This window comes from Parambassis ranga, chromosome 7, assembly GCF_900634625.1.
Source record: "Parambassis ranga chromosome 7, fParRan2.1, whole genome shotgun sequence".
Classification (NCBI taxonomy): Eukaryota; Metazoa; Chordata; class Actinopteri; family Ambassidae; genus Parambassis; species Parambassis ranga.
Window position 1 is genome coordinate 17,593,690 of NC_041028.1, and position 27,858 is coordinate 17,621,547.

Below are 27,858 nucleotides of genomic sequence, written 5' to 3' on the forward strand. Positions count from 1 at the left end.
AGCTCGGGTTTTCCGGCGTTGCAGGAGTTCAGAACTCTACAACTGAGAGAGCTCAGCTCCACAACAAGTGTCCGACAGGGAGCCTGTGTCATACACCGCACAGAGACGAACATTTGACCCAGAACCGACACGGTGAGTGCAGGCTGACTTTGGTATTAATCTAAGGATAGGACGGATTCAGCGTATGACGGCTGGACCGCTGGTTTTACATGAGAAAAAGGCTCTCAAACACTGAACTGTTATGACTTCTTATAAAGATTCTTTTTATCTTGGATCCGGATAGAATGAAATAATTGCACCTTAACTTTTTTCTCCGTGTTTTAGTCCCTAAACTGTGTCACAGGTTGCAGCGCAGCCGCGGGTGGATGTGCGCTCAGAGATGCGAGCCTCACTGCTAACGCTGCTCTGCGGTAAGTAGACTGCACACGGGGCGCTTTGAAGTCACTCCATGTTTTCTGCTCCATAACAAATCCTCAGAAGCGACTTAATGAGCGGGTATGACGGCTAATACGTGTCTGCGGGTCACTGGGCTTACTTTGATTAGTCTGTGGAAAATGTGCAGCCTGTGGTATACTCACGTTAAGCCCGTAAAGTTAAAGTCTCACATGAGCTGCAACACGAAGAACAACATGAAGATGGGTTAATGAGCCGGGTGTTTTTGTCAGGATAACTAGTTTTCATCTACAGTCGCTCTGTTATTGCCTGTTTCACTGTCATATTTGAAGGCATCAATACTGACACCTGTGGTGAAGTAGGGAACTGCACGCAGCATCCTGTTGCTAGTTTAGCTCTGTTACTTTGACTCTACTATTATGGCATGTATGTTGTACCACAGCTGAGAAATACTAGCATGATGACAACAAAGTTAAATTGAACTTTATCAAGCATCAACTATTGCTAAGCTACCGCTAGCTGGCTAACTGTTGTGCACATCACATACGCATTTTAACCATGGATCACATTAGCTTGTGAAGTAACATGGCAAGCTAACTATCATCAGTATTTTGACTCATATACACTTTATTATTTCATAATGCTACGTGATAAAGTAGCTATTTTGCAGCATGTCTGTCAGTTCGGTTTGGATTCATTCTGTAAAATGATTGAATATTTTGCTAAGCTAATGTTAGCTGCGGTTGAGGTATAGCATTCATGTCTTATTGTTTGGGAAACCAGTCCACAGGATGTTATAGACTGCATCTGAGAAACGTTACGTGACGATCTATCACAGGCAGTGATAGACTATCATTTCTTGAATTATAATATAATCTCTTTAAGTTAAAAAAGAGCTCCTTTGTTGGTCTCATCCACCTTAGACCTGCGTATAAACCCACATTGGTTAGTGGCTCGACCACTTCCAGTAGCCTGAACGTGCTGGATGTGGGGCTGATGTCGGCCCCTGCATCTCCCTGCACAGAGATAAGATAGCTGATGTTTCTTTTTTCAGGCCTCGGTGCCTTCAGGGTCTGTGGGGTCACCCCCACGTCTGTCTGTCTGCCTCCCTCTCTCTGTGGGTGGTGTCACTCTGTTTATGGTCCTCCTAAAACTGACCAGCTGAATCCGCAAATAGAGACTCCTACTGCTCACCTACATACTACAGCACTGGTGAAGGAGCTTTCAGGATGACTGCGTGACACTAATAAAGCGAGGTTGAGAAATGAGTGCATGCAAACACAGTATGTCACAGTGAAGTTCTTCTTCTTTGTCTCAGCGACACTTGCTTCAAAACTATCAGTGAGCTTATCTGAGTAATGACCCCCTCAACAAAATGCATCCTAATGCATTGTTCCCTGCAGCTACAAGACAATGGGCTCATTGCTCCAGTTAAAGTCTATTAGTGCCTGCTGCTGGTAGCCTCACTGATCCCAGCTCTTTATGAGCACTAACAAAGCTTCGCTGTAGGTTTCAGGACATGCGCTATCTGTAACTGTCAGAGTGACATAAAGCTTTGAGGAACGCCGTGAATCCAGTCTGAATACAATACAACCACACACAGACACCCTCCTCCATTACAGTAAGGGAGGTTTAAGTGCAGAGAAGCATGTTGGCAGTACAATATACAATATAATGGTGACTGTTTGGGAATTTTACCATTACCATGATCCAACCGTGTACTAGTGCTATGAAGGCTTTAGCAACATTTGAATGTGAATCTGATGACAGCAGGGATCTTAGGTTACTGTCAGCTACAGTAAGTCTTTGTGCTGGTGTACTTTGATGTATTTTGGCATTTCAGGGTGAAAATACTGGTTTGTGACATCGCTGTGTGTGTTTTCTCCTTTGTTTAGTCCTAGTATGATACGATTCTGTTCATCTGCAGATGTGGCCAGAGACTGTTTATGTTTTTCCACACAAAAGTATAGCTTGTGTTCCACTGTTTAGGAAGTGAATGTGCTGCAAATGGTTAGGGTTATATAAACCACAACACACCCACTGAACCAAGCCAGCATGTTGCTTTGGTTCAGGAGATATTTTGTCACCAGTTAATTTTGCATGCTTCAGTGTGTGTGTGGTGTGTGTGAGGAGGAAAAACCCAGTTAAACAATACCTGAGTACGTGTGGCGTGGCCTCAAAGCACAGCCACGTGGTTTAATGTAGAACATGACCTTTGTACAAAGGCTTAATTTTAACTTAATGAATATATGTTCATCTGTTTAAAGAAGGTTTGAGGATAGACAAAAATCGACGAGGTTTGATGTGAGTAAAAAAAACCTCACAAACCAAGCTGTGCATAATGTAACAGTTACAGTAGGTTGTTTCTGCAGAGAAACAAAGTGAAAAGAAACAGGCGCAGAGAATGTAGCGATCAGCTGGGAGGAGAATCCGAGGGAGACCAGAACTGGGATTCAGAGCGGAACGAGTGTGTGTAAACCTCCCGCGCTGTCATTACACAGATAAGGAGCCGTCCATTCAGACTCCTGACGCCTCCGAGGACGAGCTGCAAGGTCAGGGGTCATTTCCAAACCCCCAAGGTCGGGGACGGGGTTAATTGGCATGTGCACAAATATATGTATGTGTCAGTGTGTGTGTGTGTGGTGAGAGAGAGAGAGTGAAAGGACAAAAGAGTCAGCAGTGCCTCCACTTTATCCCTTTCCACTTTCTCTTTCTATTGTCCTTATCTGGGGGGCTGTGTGTGTGTATCTGCAGATATCCTCTGTTGTGGAAATGTTATGTCGTCCAGTGTATTGTAGTTTTCTAGTAAGTTGTAATTTCTTTGATTTCTGGTATAAAATTACTTTTAATAAGCTTAAATGCAGCTGAAGGAGGCATCAACTCATCATTAGTCTATAGGAAGGAAGGAAGGAAGGAAGGAAAGGAAGTAAGGGAGCAAAACTACATGAAAGAAGATCTGGGTTTGCCTGACGACACAGTAAATCCTCTCTAATTCACCTTTCTTCTAGGTTTATATGTGTGTGCAGGAATGGGGCTTGGTTGATGCCCTCATCTCGTGTGTGTGTGTGTGTGTGTGTGTGTGTGTGTGTGTGTGTGTGTGGGCAGGTGAGAGGAGGTTATGCAGTGGGAGTGAGAGAGTGTGTTCCCAAAGCCTTTGTAAGCAACAGCTTCCGGAAATGTGCGGATACCAGAACAATGGTATGTTAAAGCCCACTAACCACCAGCACTAGAGAGAGAGGGAGAGAGAGAGAGAGAGAGGGAGAGAGAGGCTGGAAAAATAGAGGGGGTGAGAGAGAATCAGGACAAAGAGGAAAAGGGAGGGAGAGAAAGACTTTGGGTATGAGGGAAAGGGAGGGAGCAGAGAGGGAACAGGTTTGTTTATATGAAAGGATGGTGAGTTAGGTTTCCCCCGTCCTGTTGGCAGGGCTTTTCTGGATGAAAAGAGGAGGTGGAGATAAAGGGAGAGGAGGAGGACTAAAAGGGGGGGGGGGTGGATGAAGGGGCAGGGAGGAGGCATAGGAAATGGAGCTGGGCTCATTAAAAACAATGGAATGGCTGGTACAGCAGTGGACCAAAGTATGGAGGAGAACAGGTGCACCGCTGCAGCTAAACTTCAGCCACACGGTGCAGGTCACAGTTTTACATTCATCAGATCAATTCCAACTGATCTCCTACTTTTGATTCTTCTATTGCTACAAACTGTCCCCCTCTAATAACAGACTTTGCTTGTTGTGCTGTGCAGCTTGTTAAAAAGCAATCTCAGAAACATCCACACCCGTAATTATCTAATAGCTGACAAGCAGCAATTAGAGTGTGATACTGCAGCGTGCAGAGTGGAAGGGAGGAAGGAAGGAAGGAAGGAAGGAAAGATAAAGCTTAAAATGCAAAGGGTGGAAGCAGGGAAGGATGCTTTTAATGGAGTTTCCAATTAAAACCTATTTTTAATTAGATGAACTGACCTTAAAACACAGTTGGCAGTGGTTTCATCTTGTAACCACATAATAAACACAGTCCAGCTGCCTCACATCTATGTTCCAGGTCCCATCTATTTGAATGATGTTGATGTGGTGTGTGCTGGGTCAGTATCTTGTCAGCATTTGTTTTTGTAGACCTGCCTTTAAAGGGCTGTTTCTGTCATTTGATTGCACACATCTGCTCTGTAACACGCACAGGATCAGAGGTTAACTGGTCATGGTGGTGGTACTTTACACTTCCCGTTCTGGAGATCCCTACTGAACAACACGCTTTGTTAGTCTTCAGGAAGGTCGCAGGCACAGGTATACGCCTCCATATGTACATCACACATAACAGTTCGAACATTTGTTGCTCCTGATCGTCTCTCTGGGACACACAGGGTCATCATCAGTTACTTCACGTAGGCAGTGCTCTCCTGTGTATTCTCACAGTATGTGCCCTCTGCCTTCAGCCACACAGAGGTTACCCCACTGTTAACAGTCAGACACAACTTTCTTAGAATTTTCACAAAACACAGCCACAAGTATTTGTAATCATTTACTTGGTAATTACACAGATTATCTAAAGGCTGCAGGAAACATGCAGGTCACACACGCACACACACACGTTTCCCATGTGTGCTGTATTTTTCTCTAAGTGCAGCCAGATTTTCCTCATCAGAGGTTCTGATCAGCACCTACAGCAAACAGGGCTGCACTCTGAGCGGCGGCCCGTGTCTCCCTAAGCAGCTGCTGAGCAAAAAACACACAACACCATAATGACCAGCCCCAACCCACAATCCGGGCTCCGTAACCGATGTACGAGCCGGTTGACCGGCACCTAACATCTGCTGGCCATATGCGCCTCTTATTTGGTGCATTTATGAAGCTCCAGGCAGCATGGCAGGGAACTTGTGGCCAGTAGCTGGCTTTCAAGGAGGACTTAATAGTCATAATCATCGTAAGTCCCACTGGGCTTTATAAGCTTGACATGCTGCAGCTGCAAGGATTTCAATGCTTCTGATCAGAATCCTTGAAGACCTCTGTTTGAATGTGTAAGACCAAACCAAAGTGCAGCCTCCGCCTCTCTCCCTCTCTCTCTCCACCTGTTGCTGCTTCCATATTTCCTCTCCAGCGCAGAGTGATTCAGACATCTCCAGGATGGGACAGGAATGTGAATGTGTCCTACCAGCTGCTTCCCACTGCCATGCCTTGTTAATATAACAGCCTGTGTAAATGGGCAGCGTCTGGCCTCGCTCAATGAAACCTGCTGTGTCTGTCCAACAGCCAGACAGAAACAGCTGAGACTCCAAATATGTAATGGATGCAGTCAAAGCAAATGAAAAAGGACATGTGGATACAAACAGGCTCTCTGAAGGATCTTTGAAATCAGATCATGATGTGAGGCAGATGTTGAGCTATTTGATGGATGAGATATAATTATATTTTACTATAGTAATCTGTGATACAGCCAAAATCATTCAAAGTATGTTGCAGGCTTCGGGATATAAAGACTATTTTTAGTACAGCTTTTTACAGCAGTTTTTAACCACTTTAACCCCTCCTTCCATTTACTCTTGTCTAACTGAAGCACTATAATGACTAGAAGAAGACAGCAAATGTGAGTTTATTTACATTTATACAACAATATCATCATATTTAATTAGTGCAAATACTTGGTGTTTTCTTAATAAAATGAATGTTAGTGGAGCCTTCTCCTGCTGTGGACGCTGTCAGCACTTTCACAGACATAACTACAGCATCGCCTGGACATCTCCTATAATGATACATGACATCAAGGTCCCCTGTTTTTTTTTATAAGTGAGGCCCCGGGCTCTTATTAAGGGAGGATGAAAAGAAGGTGAACAGCAGGGCAGAGGTAGGAGGGTGATCTGCTGTTTGAGGAGAGAGAGGGAGAGAGAGAGAGAAGGGAGGCAGGAGCCAGGAATAACAAAGAGGCGAGGAGGGAGGTGAACAGCTGGATGTTGACCATCAATCAGCTAAGTGCAGAGCAAGGAGTGGACAGAGAGAGAGAGAGAGAGAGAGAGAGAGAGAATGTAAACTAATTATCTGAGAGGAGTTAAAAATAAAAGGCTGTTGACTTTTCTCTGGCTGTGTCTTAAAGTAGTCTGTGCTGTCTTCTAGTCCCACACTCATTCAGGTCAGGTATGCAGATCATCGCCTGACTTAAAATGATGCTAATCCAGTGGGATGACACTGGATCTGACCAAAATGTTCTCAGCAGTGTGTTTCATTCACACCCTCTCCTCCTGCCTCAGAAAGCGTGTCCATGTGTGCTTTCCTGTCAGCCTGTGTGTTTGTGCGTTTGTGGTTCCTGTATTGTTTACGATGGGAGATGTGACAGCAAACTGTGTTTCGCCAGACAATCTTATTGGAATGTCCCACAGCAGTGTCACATCCCCCCCCCACTATCACACAGACTCACTCTGTGGGATTAGATGTGTACAGGTGGCTCACAACTTAAAGGGGAAGAATATACTAACACTGTGGGGATAATTAGCTAAATTAGCCACATGTTAAGATACTTTAAGCCTCACCGAAAGCACTAGAAATAATATGTTAAAATAAAACCACAGGAGTAAGATGATGGTCACATGACTGGTGGACACGTGGCTCAATTAAAGTCACCACCCCAGCCTTCGAGTTGTCACACGTCACTGTGCGAATTAAACTCCAGGAATAAAAGCATAGCTCACCTGGGGTGAAGGGGTCGGTGTGGAATTCATTTTGTGGAAATAATTCTTGGAGGCCCTGCAGGCTGCACTGTGTATTCTGTCACTGCCGCCTGACGATTACAGCATTGCCTCATGTGGAAGACTTTTTTGGCTTAGAGTCACATTTCACTGTCCTCTGGCATTAGTATAATGATAGCAGGTCTTTTTTTTTTTAACAGTGAGCCCAGAATAGGCGGCTGGTTTGTCTACACTGTGTGACATGTGAAGATAAACAGTCTGTGCGGCATAAATATGGAGAGGGTTACACGATACTCAGCACTGCACAGTGTTAAAGAGTAATAATGTGTTGTGTGAGTGCATGGGACTATATAAGCTGAATAGTGAACAGTATGGTGCAGGCTGGTTACACAACAGAACAGTGCATTGTGAGCTCACACAGACACACACACACGCTCTCTACTCTCAGCTGTCAGCCTACATTCCTTCTTGCTGGACCAATAATGGCAACAGACCAAAAGAAAGTGGACAAGAAAAGGAACACATCTTGTCCACCATTGTCTTTTTTTCAGCTAATTGGCTGCAGGTATTTCAGCAATCAGCAGAGTCCTGTGTGATTTACACATATGCATGCTAATTTGGGCCAATCAAAGTCATTTGTTGTCTCATGGAGAGTAAGATAAGATCTTAATTGTGCCCTGTCTCCACACAGTGTGCAACAAATAATAGATTTCCATCTTTTAGACTTCCCTCTCTGTCTCACTTTGATTTACTGTACATACACATACATTTGTTCATTAGTAACTAACGTGAAGTGGTTAACATCAAACCCTGTTAACTTCTGCATTGTGAGCAGATGTGTGATGTCCAGCGTAAGTCCAAACAAACACAGACGGAAACACAAAGAGATTAAAGATGACAAGAACCCTGGTGATTATACCACACATCAGATGTCTGCTTCACTCCCTGGCTTTTCTCTCTCTCACACACACACACCTTTGAAAGTGTGCCAGTTGTCTCCAGAACAGATATCAAGTTGCGACTAGGCGTATCCTCTCACTGTCTGTACAAAGGCTCTGCACTGTGTCTCTTTTTTTTTATCCATCTGATATCATTATGTCAGGTGCTGATAATCTCACACTTGAACAAATCCTCTAATAGGTGTCTTTTGTGTTGTCAACAAGCATGCCTGATACCGTTGAAAATTGTGAGTGAATGATGTTTGGTTTGAGTGTCAGATAAGAGCCAAATGCATGCTGTGATTCGGAATGAGTGTGTCACCGTGCAGAGGGTGGGCGTGTGTTTGTGTAGATGCACAGGTGTGTGATTGTGACCTATTAGCCTCATCTGCTTGTGGCTCACTGCTGGCTGGCACCACTCTGTGACTTGTCCAAATGCCAGGCAAACACAGGTTCCTCCAATGTGTGTGTGTGTGTGTGTGTGTGTGTGTGTGTGTGTCCATGTGAACTCCTCCTCTGTACAGTTCCCAGCAGGCTCCATATCTACAGCTGGCTTCAGTGTCAGGCTGTGATAGTGCACTGCTTCTGTCTACCTTAATCAGTGAGTATAGATAGTAGAGAGCATCCAAGCTCTGACAGGTACAGCAGCCAGTCTGCCAGCAAAACACATGAAATATAGTGCAGTCAGTAAAAAGCAGAGACAACCAATTATAGATTATGATTCCAGTTACAACCTGTTAATTTGTGGATGCTTTTACTACATCTGCCAACTTTTTATCCAGAGTGTTTTCATGTCTGCAGCTCTTAGCCAGTCTGAATCAAACTGCAGCTATAACTGAAACAGTGCAGTTCCCTTAGTGGCCACTTGAGACTGACTCTGAAAATGAGTCAGTCACCATACAGCTGCATGTTCAAATGTCCAACTTTACAGCAGATACTCACATATTCACAGCCTAGTGCAAAAACGGTTTAGGGTCTTAAAGTCTTGTGTGTCTGTGTGATACCAAACTTAAAAAGTCCAAATTAGTACATATTGCCAGTGTAGTCAGTGGTTTCAAAGACAGCCTGGGTGTCTGTGACAACATTTTTCAAACTACATTAGAAATGCAGTGTGTGACCAGCTGCTAACAAGGTCACACATGTTCAGTCGGAGTGAGAAGGAAACAGAGAACCTCAAGGTTGAAGATAAAGTTAAAACAAGGAAAAGCTAATGAGAGCTATTATGTATTATATTATGGACATAGGGAACATGCGCATAAACACAGTTTTCCAAAGCTTGTTGGATTGGATGTGTATTTTTGAAATGAGGATTAGAAACACCTGTTCTTCATAGCAACACACAAACACATCCACACAAATGCACCCCAGTCCCAGTGGCATGTAGGAGGAGAGCCTCATGTCAGGATGTCCAGTGGAATGTGCGACGGCTGCTTCTGGTTGTCATGAAAGTTTATTTTAACTCCCACACATAGCATGGCTACTTAGCCAAGGCTCCAGGTGCTGTAGCTCAGACAGACACACTCATGTATATTCACTCTGTCAAATTTCCATTTGGAATAATTGACAATGAGGCAATTTCAGCACCTTCCAGCTTTTCTGTGGTTAGCTGCCCTCTGTTTGACCTGCATTGGTTTGTGTCCAGATTTAGCCCGTAGCAGGGGCCTCTTGTCAGGTCAGTTCTTTGGGACCCCTGCGGACAGCAGAGCTTGTTACCCTGCAGAGCGGTCTTAAGATAATCCCTGTCCCAGTGGCTGTTGTCTCAACACTGAATCAGCTCTTGGTCAAGCAGTAGCTGTTGGTGAGGAAGGGGTGGGGGGGGGGGGTCAGCATTCAGCTCAATAAGCCATTCATACCCTAACTTCTATTAGGCTTCCACACATTTTAGAAATCATAATGCATAAGCCACAAAATGATGACTTGTATTGGTTTCAGTGCCTCATATTGCTTTTTATTTGAATAAAATGGTGGCTTTGGTCTGGATGCTCAGACATGAGACCATTCCAATTTTATCTCCTTTCCATCCTCAGGAACTGATACCAGCTTCTGATGTCTTAATATTTAGAACAAAAAGGCTGTGCAGGGCTCCTACTTCCTGTTCACTCTAATTAATTTCCTGTTTCTAATCCTTCAGTCCTGGCTGCTGCTGTTGGCCAGGAGCCTGACCACAGCCACGGCTGCGCCCATGGAAGCTGCTACCCAGCAACCGGAGACCTACTGGTTGGAAGAGAGAAAAACCTGAAGGCCTCATCCACGTGTGGCATGAGGAAAAAAGAGCCCTACTGCATTGTCAGTCACTTGCAGGTCAGTGTGTGTCTCTATCCAGTCTCTAAGCTGTGGTTCTGGGTTTTTATTGTTGCCCTGTGGTTCACTCTTCTTTTCCCGTCCTGCTGCAGGATGAGAAGAAGTGTTTCACCTGTGACTCCAGACGACCATATGACCCGGTCTACAACACCATCAATCATCGGATAGAGAATGTTATTACCACCTTCAAACCTCATCGCAAGAAGTCCTGGTGGCAGTCAGAGAATGGTGAGGCTTTGTCATTTGGGTCTTGTTGTGAGGGTTCAGATAAAAAAAAAAAAAGAACTGGTACCGTCACTCAATTTCCACAAATGACCAATTAGCTAGCTAGCTTCCTGACAAAAACCTGCAAAATTAGCATAATTTCCTAATTAGCAAAATTAGCATTCTACCACACAATAACATATTAGGATGTTTTTACCCCAGACATTCAATATGCACTAAAGGTTACTCCAGGACACCTTTTACACTGATTAAATGTCACGATAGACAGGCAAGATAGAGGGAAAAAAACAAACATGAAAATAAGGTGATGTAATGGGTATTCTGGAGCAGAATTGCTTCAACTAGAAGTGAAGTGGGAAGACGTTGGAAAGAGAGAACTATCCACAGGCAGTAATCAACTGGTAGCTGTAGAGAAGTTTCAAATTAGTATTAAGTTGGAACACACACTCACACACACACACACTGTGGCCTACTCTTCTGAGCAGCTACAGATGGGCTTAATAACAGAGTAGGCCCCGATGTGGCAGGAGAGGGAAAGGAGAAGAAGAGGCCACGATGGGAATTTAAAAGTCAATGTAGATGAAATAACCAAGACAGGATGAGGTGCAGGAGTGAAGACAGGGGCTGAGACACATTTTAACTGATGTAAATTCAGTGCACATAAATCTCCATTGCAATGAGTCACTGTAAATATCTGGACACAAGGGCTATTTCATCTGTTTGAGAGCCATGGTTCTGTAAGGCAGCGCTGTTAATGACAGAACTGTGCAGCAGCAGACCCAGAATAGAACAGAGAGAAACAGAAGAAGAAGAAGAAGAAGGGGGACAGGAAGTGAAGGGAATGACTATTTTTACTCATGGTAGGCTTTTTTCATAGTGTCATGCATGGTGTAAGCATGCACACAGTAAGCCCGTGTGATACAGATCACAGTGGTTTGTTGTGTTCATTCATTAACTGGAAAAGGTCATTTCTGGGGACTGCTTGCATATATGCAGATGTTAGGAGGCTGGTGGAACATGCTGATTTGGTGTCTTTTTCCATTGAGTACTGTGAGTTACACGTTCTAAAAATGAAGAAAAAAAACTTTTCGTTTACTCCTTCAGACTAGAACAAGTGCAATATAGTAGCACATGTGTATAAGTGTGCTTGCTTTACCAGGGTGCCACACACTTATTTGCATGTATAGAATATTAACTTAACATAAGGACAAGTTAAAAAGCTAAAAGAGAGGTCTCCACAAGACAATAGAAATGAAAAATATCACAATTATCAAAGTCACTCTTATTTAAGCAATGTGTTCCGCAAGGCACTGCACACAATCCTCTGCACTTGTACACACACAACCTGCAAAGTGGGATGTCTGGATCCCTCCATTGCTTCTTAATGCTCCTTCACCTGGGTTTGAGCTTTTGCTATATGCTTCAGTAAATCGATCTGCACCTCACACATTCATCCCGTCATTATCTGGGGCACATGAATGGGTAGGCGTCCTCTCTAACCCTTATTCGTGTGTGTATGACGGAGCTGTGTTATGGTTTGACAGAAATCTTGGCTTGAACTGCACATGTAGTACAAGAGTGAACGTATCCCTCAGAGTAGAGTGGCTCCTCACAACATTTCGTGTTCTTCAGCTCAGGAAGTGTGTGGGCCTTTCTGAAATGCTCTCCACATCTCTCCTGCCAAGACTGAATGTCTTTTCCTGTCAAAGAGCCTGCCCTCAAGCCAAAGGCATGGATACTGCTTCACTCTCAACCACAAGCTGTTACTCTGTGTCATCCCTCTGTCAGAAAATGATGATACAGATGGAAAGCAGTGCAAACGGCTTATGAATTATTCTTACAGACAAGCTGACAGAAATTGCTAGTTTTAACATATACTTAGAACGCCTCTTCTCTCTGCGTCTCTCTCCACTAGGAAAGTCTGATGTCTTCATCCAACTCAATCTGGAAGCAGAGTTTCATTTTACTCACCTGATCATGACCTTCAAGGTAAAGTAGAAAGTCTTATGGACTGGACCTCCATCTGTCTGCACTTCCTATAGCTCAACCAAACCTAGTAATTGTTCACTTTGATGAAATCTTTGACTTCTTCTCCTGCAGACTTTCCGCCCAGCTGCCTTGCTGATTGAGCGGTCAGCAGATTTTGGTCGCACCTGGCGGATCTACCGCTACTTTTCCCACGACTGTTCTACTGCCTTTCCTGGAGTCTCTCAGGGTCCTTTACGAACCATTAATGATGTCATCTGTGAGTCACGTTACTCTGACATTGAGCCGTCCACAGAAGGAGAGGTGAGCACTTACTTATCAAAAGAAATTAAAGAAAGAAAGAACAGCAATCTCAATAGGTCCTATTATGGTAATAATATGGTTGTTAAAATAGTTAGCATGCTAACAGACTGTATCATTGTGAAATGCCACCAGATGGGTTTCCAGTTCCAACATACATATAAGTGGATCTGTTGGATAAGCTATGAGAGGCCTGTAGCATGTATTCAAATCACAATATGGGACAAAATTATCAATGTTTGTTTGAATAATATACATTTCCTGTCCTAGGTCATCTACAGAGTGTTGGATCCTGCCATCAGGATTGAGGATCCATACAGCCCAAATATCCAGAGTACGTCACACTCTTGCGTAACCATGCATGCTACAAATATGTGGATTTAAAAATCAGCTTTTACCACAATAATATCATAACAGCAATGATATTATTTTTGACTGTCATAATGCAAGAAATTCCACACACACATATCAGATGATTGAATGACCTTTTCATTGAGGGTGGTATTCACGTTTGTCACCATTAATCAAACTCCTACAGACACAATTAGCTCTTGTTTTCCGGCTGTGACACATTACAGACTGTAACAGCTCTTCTCTCTGGGGTGTGAAACATGGCCCTGCTGTGTGGAAGACATGTTGAGATGTGAGAAGCAGCTGTTTCTCTCCCACATAGCCTCGCTGTCCGAGCCCTCGTGTTTAGACTGGCAGGACATGAGAGCTTTTCCCAGAAAGACCAACTCAGTTTCCAGCTCAGCAGCAGAGGCTGGCCTGCTTTAATACCTTGATGAAATTAGCACACATGGAGACCTCTGACCCCCTCACAGCTGAGCAATCCTCATGTACCGTCTTTACTTACTAGCTTTTTGTTTGATTTCACAACACAGAAGTTAGAACATGTCAGCCTTTTATACATACTTTCTCTCTTGTCTGCATGACACCATCTTGATTGACAGGACTGACTGCATCAACATTTGATGGCTCTACCTATAGACAAAGAGGTGGTAGAATTTCAGCTGTTGACCTGATGAGCTGCTGTTTGGCTGCTGCATTTGACTCTGAGTGGGGCGTCTTAGTGTGATGGAGCTGGATGGATTAGTTCTGATGTCTGTTACTGCACATAAAGTCAGCAGGGCTGGGTCAGAGCTTAGCATTTCATCTAGCTATAAAACGGCTCCTTAAAATACAGAAGTGTTTCAAATGAAAAGAGAGTTGGGAAGATGAATTATTTTAAACCATGCTTTGGAGTATTTAGGTCTGTTTTTTGAGCTTTGAGAACAGTTGATAATGATAGTTATGAGGTTACAATATTATTTTTGTTATCCAAATGGCCTGCTTTATATTTCCTTTATATATGAACCAATGTAAGAGGCTCATAGTTTGTATTCACTCTGCTCTGCTGTTAGTGTTACTGTATTTGCTGTGTGTTGGCATGGGAACGTGAAAACTGCGGAAGCAGAGCTATTGCAAAAATTGCATGCTACAATGAAGGGAAAGGTGTGTACCTCTGTGAAATGTGTGCTGACATTCACTCTGGCACATACACATTAGTGTGTGTGTGTGTTGACTGCTACTGGTGAACAGCTGTACTTCAACAGAGGCTGTTTTATTCATTGCTCTTCTGGCACACTGACAGTGTAAATGGACTTTGTCTCCAACTGTCTCCAGATAATTTGTTAAGATACAGAGGCAGGATGTGGGAAGAACCATGTCAAGACCACGTTTCATTACTGTCCATCACTTTCAGAGCTTCTATCTTTTTAGAAGTATGTTCAAAATGACATCTGGTTGTTGTTTATCTAATCCTTTTAAAGAGGATTGCATAATTGCCAACTTTGTTAAGCAAAGGCTAATAAGAAAACGGAGCAGCAGGTACCCAAGTAACAATAAAAAAATGTATCTTGTTATCCATAATATTTGTTTTCACCCTAACCCCATGTCATACTGCATGTCCTGCACAGTGTAATAAAGCCTTAGCATCCTCTTCCTCCCCTATTTATTCTCGTCTTTGTGTTCTTCCTATCAGACCAGCTGAAGATCACCAATCTGAGAGTGAATTTCACCAAACTTCACACCCTGGGGGACAACCTGCTGGATCCCAGAGATGAAATCAAAGAGAAGTACTACTATGCTATATACGAGCTGGTGGTACGCGGAAACTGTTTTTGCTACGGGCACGCATCTGAATGTGCACCTATCGATGGCATCAGGGACGATATAGAAGGAATGGTGAGGGATCACTCACAGAAATAATTCATTCGCATGATCTCTGTGCCTTTAACACCCCTTCCCTTTATATTTAAGGTTCATGGCAGGTGTGTCTGCAACCATAACACCAAAGGTTTGAACTGTGAGCAGTGTGATGACTTTTACAATGACCTGCCCTGGAGGCCAGCTGAAGGACGCAACACCAACGCCTGCAAGAGTGAGTACAGGGACGAAAGCACACAAGAGAACACGACAGAGCAGTAGTTACTCAGAGTATATGCACACAAGAGCAATAACTTAACCTGCTTTTTATTTTGTAGAGTGTAACTGTAACAACCACTCCAACATGTGCCACTTTGACATGGCTGTGTATTTGGCCACGGGAAATGTCAGCGGAGGAGTTTGTGATGACTGTCAGCACAACACCATGGGACGCAACTGTGAGATGTGCAAACCCTTCTTCTACAAAGCCCCCCTCAGGGATATAAGAGACCCACAAGTGTGCATTGGTGAGTGTGTGGGTGTCAAAATGTATAACCACATCCCCATCATGCATTAAATCTCATGCTGTGTGTCTTTCCCTGCAGCTTGTGACTGTGACCCGGATGGTTCACAAAACGGGGGTATGTGTGACAGCCACACTGACCCTCCCCTCGGCATGGTGGGAGGTCAGTGCCGTTGCAAGGCAAACGTTGAGGGCCCGCGATGTGATAAGTGTAGGACGGGCTTCTTTGGCCTGAGTGCAGACAACCCTCAGGGCTGCCAACGTGAGTAAAAATCTTCACTGGCTGCACTTTACTGATTAAACAGGGAGGACTACATTATTTAAACAAATACACCGCAAGTCATTAATCTGCCACTTTGCGCCCCCTCTTCTCCAGCATGCCGGTGCGACCACAGAGGGACGGTGTCAGGAAGCTCTCAGTGTGATCCAGTCAGTGGAGACTGCTTCTGCAAGCGTCTTGTCACTGGGCGCAGCTGTGACCAGTGCCTGGTAAGCCAATATTAGATAATAAATAAAACTGATTTGGATAATTGATGGTCTATTTTTTCACCCTCTCTGCCCAGCAGCAGCCCAGGCTGTTGGTGGTGATCAGCTTCCTGTAATAATTCCACCTCTGGTCTCAAACCTACTCAGCCAGGAATAGTATAAGCAGGAATGTCAGCTCCTGCCTGGGTCGTGTGTCTAAATTTAGCGCAGGGATTTGAGGCTCATCCGGTTGGTGTGGGTTACAGCAGGCCTAAAATGGTCAGGCCTGGACCTGGTCCGAAAGTGGATACAGTTGTCTGATAAGTCCTATGAAGCCTCATTTTAGAAACATTAATCCTAACAGTGATCTACTTCACAGGCGCACCACCTCATTGCTTTAAACTGACCGTATTATTGGATTCACTCTATGACCCACACAGTCACACTGAAGTGAAGGTTCCCCTCTGTCTGTAACAACATTAAGAGACAGATGTAAATGTTGGACTCTATGTCTCATGGGTTTTGCTCTGCCTGCCTGTCTGTCTGTCTGTCTATCACCATGCATTCCATATGTCTTACTGTGATTGTAGCCAGAACACTGGGCACTGAGCCACGACCTGAACGGCTGCAGAGGCTGCGAGTGTGACGTCGGCGGAGCGCTGGACAACCAGTGAGTGGTGCTGTAGCTTAAATAAATCATCAAGTTTGTTGCCAATGGAGGGCCCCGTTAGATCTTTTTGCATTCCTTACCCCAATATAAGAGTGTGCTCAGATTCATTGGCTCCTGCCAGATACAGTTATTTTTCCCCACTCGTACAAGATTAGGTATTCATTTAATGCTATACTGATAACTTATGCAGCTTAGTAGTAGAGAAAGTGTGAGCCAAGTTTCATTATGGGAAAAAGTATGGAACCTGGACTCTCACAGACTTTGTCTGTTGGACAGATCTCCATCCTGATGCACACAGTATATGAAGATGGGCAAACCCTCAGTGACATCTACCATCTAGAGTGCCACAGTGCACATGTATAACTGTGACAGTCAAATAACAGATGCATGTTCTGTTCATAGCTGCTCCATGGAGAGCGGTCAGTGCCGCTGCCGCAGTCACATGACAGGACGCCAGTGCACACAGGTGGAGTCTGGATATTTCTTTATGGCTCTGGATCACTTCCTTTATGAGGCTGAGTTGGCCAAAATGGGACAGGTAAGGCTGCCTATGTTCAAGGTTGGCATTTGCTTATTCCATTTTATGATGGAAACACATGTAAAGACATGAATTTGTCTTGTGTGTATTCTCAGGGCTGTAGATTGGAAACCAGGGAGCATCAGCCCGGCCGCCCTGCCACATGGACCGGTATGGGGTTCGCCTGGGTGCCTGAGGGTGGCACCCTGGAGTTCATCATCACTAACATACCCTACTCTATGGATTATGATTTGCTCATCCGCTATGAGTCACAGGTCTGCGTTTGTTCATGCTATGTGGTTGGGTTGACTCCCCAGCTTTGCTTTTAGCCACAGACTAACCGAACACACGGATCCTTTCTAGATGCCCCGGGACTGGGAGGAGGTGCAGATAACAGTGATTCGTCCGGGGCCGATACCCACCAGCAGCCCCTGTGGAAACACCATTCCAGATGATGACAGACTCACTGTCTCTCTGCCAGCTGGTGCCAGGTCTGCGCTTCAGACACACACACAAACACAGAGGTGTACTCTGATGTAAACTGTTTGCTCTCCGTGTTTGCCTCAGGTTTATGGTGCCTGCTCAGCCTGTGTGTCTAGAGAGAGGTGTGACTTACACCCTCCGCTTTGAGTTCAAACGCTATCAGGATGCCAACAGCATCCTTAACGGAGCAGCAGACGCTGTCCTCCTCATGGATTCGGTGAGATGAATTCATTTTTCCAGTCTACACCCAATGAGTGAACTATAGAATATTCCCCTTCAGAAACATACCCCCTCTTCCCCTTTCTTTTGCCTCTAGATTGCACTTATGCCCCGCCACTCCTCCATGGAGATGTTCAACGCAGGGGATCCAGCCTCAAACACCAGAAGGCAGACCTATGAGCGATACCGCTGCCACGAGGGGGCGAAGAGCGTGACCCGCCCACTGATGAGTGACACCTGTGCCAAGCTAATCACTAGCATGTCGGCTATTATAAATGACGGGAGTCTGCGTGAGTGAAAAAGAAGACTTGTTACTTTACTTGATGTCCATGCTGTACACTGTAGCATTTCCCCACATATAGTCGTTAAGATATGTTGTTTTATACAGAATGCTTTCCTATGTCAACTTGATGCCTCCTCTTATTTGTCCTCTAGCATGTGATTGCGACCCTCAGGGGTCCATCAGCTCTGTGTGTGATGTCCGTGGGGGCCAGTGTCGCTGCAGGCCTAACGTAATTGGTCGCCGCTGTGACCAGTGTGCACCAGGGACCTACGGCTTTGGGCCATCAGGCTGTATAGGTGAGAGTTTTCAGTTCAGACTATTCAGATCTATTCTCTATTTTCCCATAGTGGGGGAAGATTTACAGCCAGTTTGAGCTTTCTCTGTGAGGATCTGTGCTAAAGCATCTTTCAGTCCAAGAGCAAATACAGCAGTGTCCCTGGGTACCACTGAATGGTAGAGTTGTGGGCTATGCTGCTGGCGCCCTCTACTGTCTCATTTGCACAGTTACAAATCCATGTAACAATCGTTACTCTTTATGGCCTCTCCTCCTTCTCACATCTTTCTCCTGCTTTGTCCAGCCTGTTCCTGTAGCTTGGAAGGATCTGTGACTCGACTTTGTGACAAGTTTACCGGCCAGTGCCAGTGCCGCCCGGGTGCATATGGTCAGCGCTGCGACGGATGCCAATCAGGTCACTGGGGCTTCCCCAGCTGCCGGCCCTGCCAGTGTAACGGGCATGCTGACCAGTGCGACCAGAGAACCGGAGCCTGCATCAGCTGCAGAGACAACACTGGAGGAGACAAGTGTGAGAGGTGATGTCTCCATAAATCACCTTAAATGACAATGAAAAACTATTACCATAACCCGTTTGCCTACGTTTTGTTATCATTTCTGTAGGTGTGCCAATGGTTACTATGGTAACCCAATTTTGGGAAAATCATCCGGCAGTCAGTGCCGTCCGTGTCCATGCCCCGATGGACCTAACAGTGGGCGTCACTTTGCTGCATCTTGTTACCAGGACAACCGTAACAGACAAATCATCTGCAACTGTAACCAGGGTTACACAGGTAAGCCTTACTCTCAAATTGCCTCTATATTTCCATCGTTCCTCTCCCTCTCCTCTTCAACCACAGCATAAGTGATCCTGATAAAATCATCAGTGTGTATCAGTAATGTATCACACTGGTTGCTATGATGACCGAGTGATTGAGTCAACTAGAGGTAATGTTATTATCTTCTACCTTATGTGACACATATGGATGTTACCGAAATGAGGTAAGAGTGATATTCCTCAGTGGGCTCTGGTAACCTGTGTCATTTCCTCCCTCCCTTATATTCCCTGGCACAGGGATTGTTAAACGCTCCGGGGCCACCATTTTTCAGCGTGAGTAACTGGTGGTTGACTCCTCTCCCTCTACCCCTAAGCCTCCTTGTTTTATTTCTACCAACCTTACCTTCACTTTACCAGTCCTACCCATGCATGGCTTCAGCACCCTTCCCATCAATGGTGCTGTGCCACAGTGCACTCCTGTGTGAGACCTGGCTCAAAGAACACCTTTAAACATCTTCTCTTTGAACACCTGCATTTTACACGGCACAAGATGGGGTTAAATTATTCAGACACTACATTTGAACCAGGTCCGATTGTGTTCATGTTCCCCATAAAAGGGACCTGACCCAGAGTCATACTCTGTCATGAGATCTTTATGTCAGCCGGTGGAGGTTCACAATATTCTCAAGTGTTGAGTCTGAATCTGGATCAGCTTCTGTCTTTTGTGTTATGCAGTAGGTTTGACTGTTTATCCTTTCCCACTGATTGTGTCAAAAAAAAACTGTTTGCTGTGATCTACTACTTTTTATCCTTTAAAGACCAAAGCTTGTAATAATGAATATTAATCTCAGAAGGTAAATGTAACAAAAAGTATGTACAAATTCAAATACTATTAAAATTGCATCTTTTTATATTATTTTTTCATCCAAAAAAATAATAAGCATTGTGCTGCCTTCTATTCGACTCATTAGTAGTGCTAAGTATTTCAGATTGCATTCTTATCTGTACTGTGAGCAAGTAAAGGAGTGACTTCCTTTGCTTCCTCAAGCGTGCTCATCTTTACTCAACAGGTTGAGATAGATTATAAGAAATTCCAATGACGTTTTTTTTAGTTTCTCAAGTTCTACTATGTTATGTGGTCAACTCAGTTTCAAGCTTATTAATTATTGAGAGAGGTGATACAGTGAATCAAAGGATTCACTGTATTGGTAATTAGATTCAGCTTTAACTGTGTAGATGCTGAAGCAGTAATTCACCACTTACCACAGGGCATAAACTAAATGCAGCATAAATACATCTGTGTCACATGTGACCTGAAAACACTTTTAAACTGTTGCAGATTATTACATTCTGCCCAATTTTTTTACCATCTCTCCAATCCATTTACATCCATCCAGCTTTGCTCTCATATTCTTCGTACTTCGGTGTTTAATCTGCCTACTGCGCTACTTTTTCCACATTTTTATAATGTAAATGTATTATGCAGAGTATTCTGTAGTTTCTTTTTAATTTAAAGATATCAAAATCAGTGAACAGAGAAGAAAAGCACTGATGGCTGTCTGGCAAAAAACATCAGTTACTAAATATATGGACTATAGATGACAGAACACAGTAAAAGGATATTATTGCAACCCAATCCAGGAAGTGTCCATAATGTTTCATTGGTCTCTGGAAGTATCTGGAAGTCACTGCTGACTAATCAGTAAGTACGATAATATATCACATGGTGTACTAAGGAAGACAGCTAATGAAAACTGGTTAACCAAACCCTATGAGTGATGATGAGTAACAAAACTCACACACTAGGACTTGAGGGTCCTTATTACTGTGTTAAACAAAGATAACCTTTTTCATCCCACTGCTGCAAGCTCCCTGCTGCCTGTTTTATACACAAATGGGAAACCAAAGTCATATTCCAATGCAAACCAAAGAGTTTGTGCTGCTGTCATATCTCTCTTTCTATGCTCTCATTTCCTCAACTCAGGTGCCCGATGTGAAGAATGTGCCCCGGGGTATTATGGGAATCCCTCTCAGCCTGGAGGGCGCTGCCAGCCATGCCCGTGCAACAACAACATAGACATGTCTGATGTGGATGCTTGCAACAGGCAGACTGGAGAGTGCAGGAAATGCCTGTACAACACCGAGGGCCCCAACTGCGGCATATGCAAGAGCGGCTACTTCGGAGACGCTTCCCGACGCAACTGCAGGAGTGAGTAACAATGTTTGCAGTCAATGAAGTAGCTTGTTAATAATGTTATAATCGTTTCCTGTTTCCTGTCAACCAGAGTGCACGTGTAACTTCCTGGGCACTGAAAGCAGCCAGTGTGTGGAGCGTGAGGACTGTGTGTGTCAGCGTGCCATAGGCCAGTGTCAGTGTCTGCCCAACGTCATAGGTCTGACGTGCGACCACTGCGCCCCCAACCACTGGAACCTGGCCAGCGGGAAGGGCTGTGAAGCATGTGGCTGTGATCCCAACAACTCTGTCACCTCCTCCTGTAACGAGGTAAGAAAAAACCCAGTTCCATACTTTGTGAGTGTGTGCTCACTCTGTAGAAATAACATGTCATCTGCTTCTGTTGAACAGTTCACTGGGCAGTGTCAGTGTCGCGATGGCTTTGGGGGGAGGACTTGCACCGACTGTGAGGAGAACTACTGGGGAGACCCCAGGACGCAGTGCAGAGGTTTGAAATGTTGTAATGATAACAATTAGGTGCAAAAGTCAAATAATCAATCCACTCATCCCTTTTCTTTTATTCTCCAGCTTGTGACTGCGACTGGCGTGGGATTGAGACCTCTCAGTGCAACAGGATGACCGGCCACTGTGTCTGCCAGCAGGGGGTGTCAGGTGTCCGCTGTGACCAGTGTGCAAGAGGCTTTTCTGGTCAATTCCCCAACTGCCAGCCCTGTCACCAGTGCTTTGGGGACTGGGACCGCATTGTTCAGGTGCAGCTATCATGTAACAAAAAAAATATGTCAGGAGCCAAATCTGAAATATCAAAAAGATTAGGGGTCAACCATAATCTGTTTCCGTTTCATTACCAGGACTTGGCTGTGCGCACTAAGACTCTGGCAGAGCGGGCTCATGAGATTCAGACCACCGGGCTTACTGGCCCCTATGAGAAGGCCTTCAGAGACCTGGAGGAGAAACTGGCACAAGCTCAGGGCATTGTTAATGCACGCAACGCCACCGCTGCAGCCGTCGCTACGCTAATGGAGCTAATTGAAGATCTTAGGTACAACTCTTTAATTCCACAGCAGCTATAATATTTATCAGCAGTTAGTTTGTCCCTCGTGGTTCTAATAGCCTCTTAGTAGCAGTTCTGTGTAAAATATTTCACATTTTGGCCCACAGAGCACAGATTGGTGAGACCACTGACACCTTAAATCGACTGGAAGGAGACCTGACTATTGTTCAGGACAGCAACTCTGAGGCAAGCAAGGAGCTGAGCGCCCTGGAGAGAGAGGCCAAAGAGCTGAACCTCACATCAGAGCAGCTGCACCACCAGCTGGACATCCTCAAAAACTCTAACTTCCTGGGTGAGAAAACAGTTTTCCTCCTCATGTTGGCTCATGTTCACGTCTCACATGCCTGAGTGTACTCAGGTGTAGTGACAATGACCTTTTCTTTCTTCTCTTTCTCCTAGGTGCCTATGACAGCATCCGTAGCTCCTACAACAGGTCCCGTGATGCAGAGCGACGTGCTAATGAATCCACAATCACCAAGCCGAGTACAGTCAGCCAATCAGCAGACACTCGCCGTCGCACCGAGCGCCTCATCGCTGCAAAGAAGGACGACTTCAATCGCAAAAATGCTGCAAATAAGCGTTCGCTGGGAGACCTCAACACCAGAGCACAGGGTCTGGACCTGAAGAAGATCAACGAGAAGGTTTGTTGTAGCTGTACTGTGACAGAGCAATGCATATTTATGCATCAGGTCTGACATGTGAGTCCATCTGAAATAACTTCAGGAGTTAAAAACAAAAAACAAAAAAACAACATGAAATTTCTACAATAATTTTGGCCTTTACTCTCCAATAAGGGAAGGCTACACAGATGGTAATCCATGTTAGCAAGCTAGCTGACAGTGACTACAGTGAGTAGACAGTGACAGTGAGTGTTATTATTTGCACTGCCAGTAGAGGGAGACAAAAACTTGCAGCTTCAACCATAATAAGTGACATAAAACTCTCTTGTGTCAGCCTCCATGACTCAGCTCATAGAAATAGCAAAAAGCATACATAGTTACAAGCAAAAGTCTGAGATTAAAATTAGTTTAGATTAAGCAAATGTATATCCTGCTTAAGCTAACAGTAGCTATGGCTTTTTACACGATTAAACAACTGAAGCAGTAAAAGAAGGGACAGGCTCCAAACATAGTAACTACATGACAAAGAAAAATGTCGATAACAAAACAATGTCAGCTAAATGTGCATGCTTCATGTAGTACACAGTGTAGTGTCGAAATAAACAGATTAATAAATAACCAATCACACGGGGCTAATGTGTTATATTAGATTAATTATTTTAAAGGAGTTGAATCTACAAAATGTGCTTTTATTTACAGTATGACTGTATGTCACAGTCAGCACATGGTCCCGCCCAGTTAAGTGTTTAGTGTGTTTTGGTTGTGAAATAAAGAGAGGGGTTTTTAAGCTCTATTCATCATAATATCCATCAGGTCTGCGGTGCCCCGGGTGATGCTCCCTGTGGTGAAAGCCCGTGTGGGGGTGCAGGTTGCCGTGACGATGAGGGGAACCGTCACTGCGGAGGCCTGAACTGTAATGGTGCCGTAGCAGTAGCTGACAATGCTCTGGAGAGAGCCAAACATGCAGAGAGGGAGCTGAACAACGCCATGGGAGAGGTGGAGGGACTCTTTACCAAGGTATGGACTACTAACTATTTTCGACAAATGTCTAAATGTGTACAAGCTGCATATTTGTAACAATGGCGTACAGTTAGAGATATATATTTATAAACGTTACTGACTCACTCAGGTGGCAGACGCTAAAACTAAGGCAGAGGAGGCCAAGGGGAAAGCCCAAGCAGCTCTGGAGAAAGCCACCGCCACCAAGAAAAAAGTGGAGCGTTCCAACAATGACCTGCGAGACCTCATCAAACAGATCAGAGACTTCCTCACTCGTGAGTCATTACCAGATAACATTTATTGTTTATCAGTAGAAGTGTCCCGACAGCTCTCACGCTCTTCTTCCTCTCAGAGGAGGGAGCTGACCCTGACAGTATCGAGGCAGTGGCAAACCGCGTACTGGAGCTCTCCATCCCAGCTTCACCCCTACAGATCAGACACCTCGCTGATGAAATCAAAGAACGGGTCCGCAGCCTTTCCAACGTGGATACCATCCTGCAGCAGACGCAGGAAGATGTACGCAAGGCAGAGCAACTGCTGCTGGACGCCAAGAGGGCCAGGTAAGTCAATAAACCCATGTACAGGTTAGAAGCATTTGTGCAACAGCATCGTCAGTGACGCGTGTGGTGTTTTAAAGGCACCGTGCTGAGGGGGTGAAGAGCACAGCAGAGACAGTCCGACAGGCCTTGGACGACGCTAAGAATGCTCAGGCTTCAGCAGAGAAGGCCATAGCAAAAGCCAAAGCTGACATCGGGGAGACGGAGAACCGACTAGCTGAGGTTGGTAAAAACTATTTAAAATAAGCACCTAGTAGAAATTAATGAAATAATGAGTAACAAATATATGTGCCGGTGGTTTTGGGGTGCCAGTCTGTTTTACAATATATTCGACTTGAAGTGCTCAGAGGGGTCAAAGAGGGCCGAGTGCTCTGAATAAAGAGACTAGGAGAACCATTGTTTCTCACGATGGCCACCTATGCTTTCCACTCATTTTGAAATGCTGGTGCAAAAAAAAAAAAAACAAACAAAAAACAAAAAAAAACAAAAAAAGAAACACTGTGGCCAATTAGCCTTCCTTGGCATACATGGAATGCAATAGCATGATTGGCCATGCTGCCCCCAAATGGCTATAAAAAGGATTTGCAGATTTAAAGCTGAAAGCAGTCTTAAGCCTTAATATAATGTAAAGGCCAGTGCTGCGCGACTATGCTGAATGTACGGTACTCAGAGGATGTCACTTGGTTTTGCCACTAGAATGCTCATGAAATAATCATCTTACATCATAATGATGTATACTCAAATGATTTGGAGAATCTAGTTTAGTGCTTTAATTACATATTTGCTAGTTATTACATAAATATTCAGCAATAGAATTTCATTTTAAAAATTGTGGTTCAGTGTCAGATTTCACATTTCTTCCACAGATTGAGTCAGAGACGTCCAACAGTGAGAAAGACCTGAATGATGCCATGGACCGCCTGGACACGCTGGGACGTGAGATCAACGCCCTGAAGACCAAACGTGCCAACAACAGCATGGCAGCAGCACGAGCTGAAGAGACGGCCACCATGGCCAGAGATAAGGCAAATGAAGCCAAGCAGGTGTGTGTCAGAGTGTGTGCATGCACATGTTTTTTTTCTCATTAAAAGCAGACACAGCTTTTAACAGATAAACCTTTCCTCTGTCCTAATGCTCAGATTTTGGACGGTCAGCTGACAGATAAATACCATGAGGTGCAGCAGCGGGTCAACAGTAAAGCCAAGTCTGTGCAGGATGCCAAGAAAAGGGCAGAGAGTCTTAGAGATGAAGCAAAGGAACTACTGAGAGACGCCCAAAACAAGCTACAGAGACTAGCAGGTACTGTCTGTCTGTTTGTGTATGAATAAAACTTGTTCAACTAAGTGAAAACCAGAGCAGATGTCAGAGGTTGCGAGCAGACAGTATAAACCAGAAGGCAGAGGGCGAAGCAAAAACAAAGTTCTTTAGTTGGTCCGCTAGGCGGACAGTCGGCAAACTATAATACAAGACGAGTCAAAAACAGGCTGGATTCAATTCATACCAGAGGGCTAAGCTAAAGAGTAGTCAAAAATCAAGCCGTGGTCAAAAAACACTGCTGGAGAACAAGGTAACAATGGCTGGTAAGTCTGGCAACAGCACAAAATGAACTGGCAAAGAGTGCAGAGGAAGACAGACCCCAAATACAGAGGGCAGGGATCACAATGAGACACAGGTGACACACTGCAAGAGGAGCAGGTAATCACCAGGAGGTGAAGACAAGACACCTGAAACATGAGGGAGGTCAGTGACTTCAAAATAAAACAGGCAACCAAACTTACAAAATAAAAGCCCTGCCTCAGAGACGGTACCTGAGCTGCGTGGTGGAACAGATAGTGGTCTCTGCCACTGAGGCAGGATACTGAGAGCAAACTTAAAATGTTAACCAGTCCAGTACATAGTCAGGATCAGGAAAAGTCTTTTTTTTTATTGTTTTATGTTCACACAGTGCTAATAAAAAAAGCTATTGATACACTCAGTCATCAAATTGTTGCACATTGTTAATGGGACGAGGGCTAAAGTATCAGTCATTTCTCAGCCAATAAGTGAAGTAATTGGTCAGAATAACAGACCAGTGTGTTCCCTTAGTCTGAGCTGACTGGCTGCTAATCCCAGGCTGTGTACCCGTTCCCACAGAGCTGGAGAAAAACTACGAGGAGAACCAGAGGCGGTTAGAAGGAAAAGCTCGTCAGCTGGACGGCTTGGAGGACAAGATGAAAAGCATCCTCAGCGACATCAACAAACAGATCCAGATCTACAACACGTGCCAGTAATCACTCCATGAGGAAAGAGGCCCCTCATTCACAAAACTAATTAAACACTCTGATTTCCAAACCTAAAGGCTGCCATATGTTGTATTTTAGATTGAGAAAATACTTTTTGCTTAAAATTTTAAAACAATCTGGATCATATGTTTTAAATTAGCATTTTTAGGAAGTAACAAGCAGAGGGTGAGAAACAATAGATTAAAATCAATCTGCATATTGAATATTATCACATTTGTTGATAGGCAGCCTGTCTTTGTTGTCTTTTTTTGTGTTACATAATCTGCAAGTCAATCCAAATTTCTCTGTATCCATTTGTGTCCTATTTGAGCTGTGCTCAGTACAAAAACTCGATGTAAACTGCGGTGGACAGTGTCCTCTTGCAGCAAAAAAAATGTAACATGCATGAGACAAAATGAGAGTCAAGGTGTGTTTTTGTTGTCGTTTGTTTTTTGGCGAGTGACAGTCATTGGTATTATGTATTTTCAGATAAGCCAGAACACTGAGAAAAAGACACGAACACTGATAATACCTCATCCCTGTGTAGATTTAAGATAAATTTTTTTCAGTCAGGATCGCGTGAAGAGAACATTGTGTATCATTGCTCCAGAGAGCTCACTGCACTGCAACAAAGATACCTGCAGCTAGACAAAACATACCCTATCTACTGCTAATAGAAGGATGAACCAATAGAAATATGTGACATAAGACACAGCAAAGCTCAGTCCATAGTACAGTTCAGTGTTGTAATTGTGCCTTACACCCCCAATATCTTTTTATAATTTGCAACTTAATGCAGCTATGAGATGCTGCCACATGATTACAGGCTAATTACCAAAGGAAAAGTACCAAAATAAAGTGTACAGTGTTGTGAATAAAGGATACATAACATTTTATGTGTGTTGATGTCCTGCTTTTGACTGAAATATTTTTTTTCAGTTGTTTATGCATATAAACTTTAGTGACCGCT

General features: G+C 44.3%; 1 protein-coding gene across 3 annotated transcripts; it reads left to right on the plus strand.

The window, feature by feature from the left end:
• Positions 1 to 27,784, plus strand: lamb2 (laminin, beta 2 (laminin S)). 3 transcript variants are annotated; one of them, XM_028410079.1, is made up of 36 exons: positions 1 to 132; positions 325 to 410; positions 10,130 to 10,299; positions 10,392 to 10,527; positions 12,440 to 12,513; positions 12,625 to 12,813; positions 13,081 to 13,144; positions 14,834 to 15,036; positions 15,112 to 15,232; positions 15,336 to 15,524; positions 15,603 to 15,782; positions 15,897 to 16,009; positions 16,576 to 16,655; positions 17,058 to 17,193; positions 17,289 to 17,447; positions 17,536 to 17,663; positions 17,740 to 17,872; positions 17,972 to 18,164; positions 18,310 to 18,453; positions 18,736 to 18,967; positions 19,053 to 19,222; positions 19,504 to 19,539; positions 21,191 to 21,415; positions 21,492 to 21,709; positions 21,791 to 21,887; positions 21,968 to 22,149; positions 22,249 to 22,439; positions 22,559 to 22,743; positions 22,851 to 23,092; positions 23,885 to 24,088; positions 24,201 to 24,345; positions 24,423 to 24,630; positions 24,708 to 24,849; positions 25,494 to 25,670; positions 25,767 to 25,926; positions 26,761 to 27,784. In XM_028410079.1, the coding sequence occupies exons 2-36, from the start codon at positions 380 to 382 to the stop codon at positions 26,895 to 26,897; spliced, it is 5,394 nt and encodes a 1,797-aa protein (XP_028265880.1). In that variant the 5' UTR covers positions 1 to 132; positions 325 to 379; the 3' UTR covers positions 26,898 to 27,784. The 3 variants fall into 3 exon arrangements, with proteins under 3 accessions (XP_028265880.1, XP_028265882.1, XP_028265881.1); XM_028410080.1 differs by having other exon boundaries at positions 64 to 132; positions 344 to 410; XM_028410081.1 differs by lacking the exon at positions 19,504 to 19,539.
• Positions 27,785 to 27,858: the final 74 nt, after the last annotated feature.

What these genes read in the sequence shown, in the direction of transcription:
- lamb2 (XM_028410079.1), top strand. Translation starts at nt 380, where the DNA reads ATGCGAGCCTCACTGCTAACGCTGCTCTGCG. An exon ending in GGAGGAGACAAGTGTGAGAG is followed by an intron (nt 18,968 to 19,052) that starts GTGATGTCTCCA and finishes TCATTTCTGTAG; the next exon opens with GTGTGCCAATGGTTACTATG. An exon ending in TTCCCGACGCAACTGCAGGA is followed by an intron (nt 21,416 to 21,491) that starts GTGAGTAACAAT and finishes CCTGTCAACCAG; the next exon opens with AGTGCACGTGTAACTTCCTG.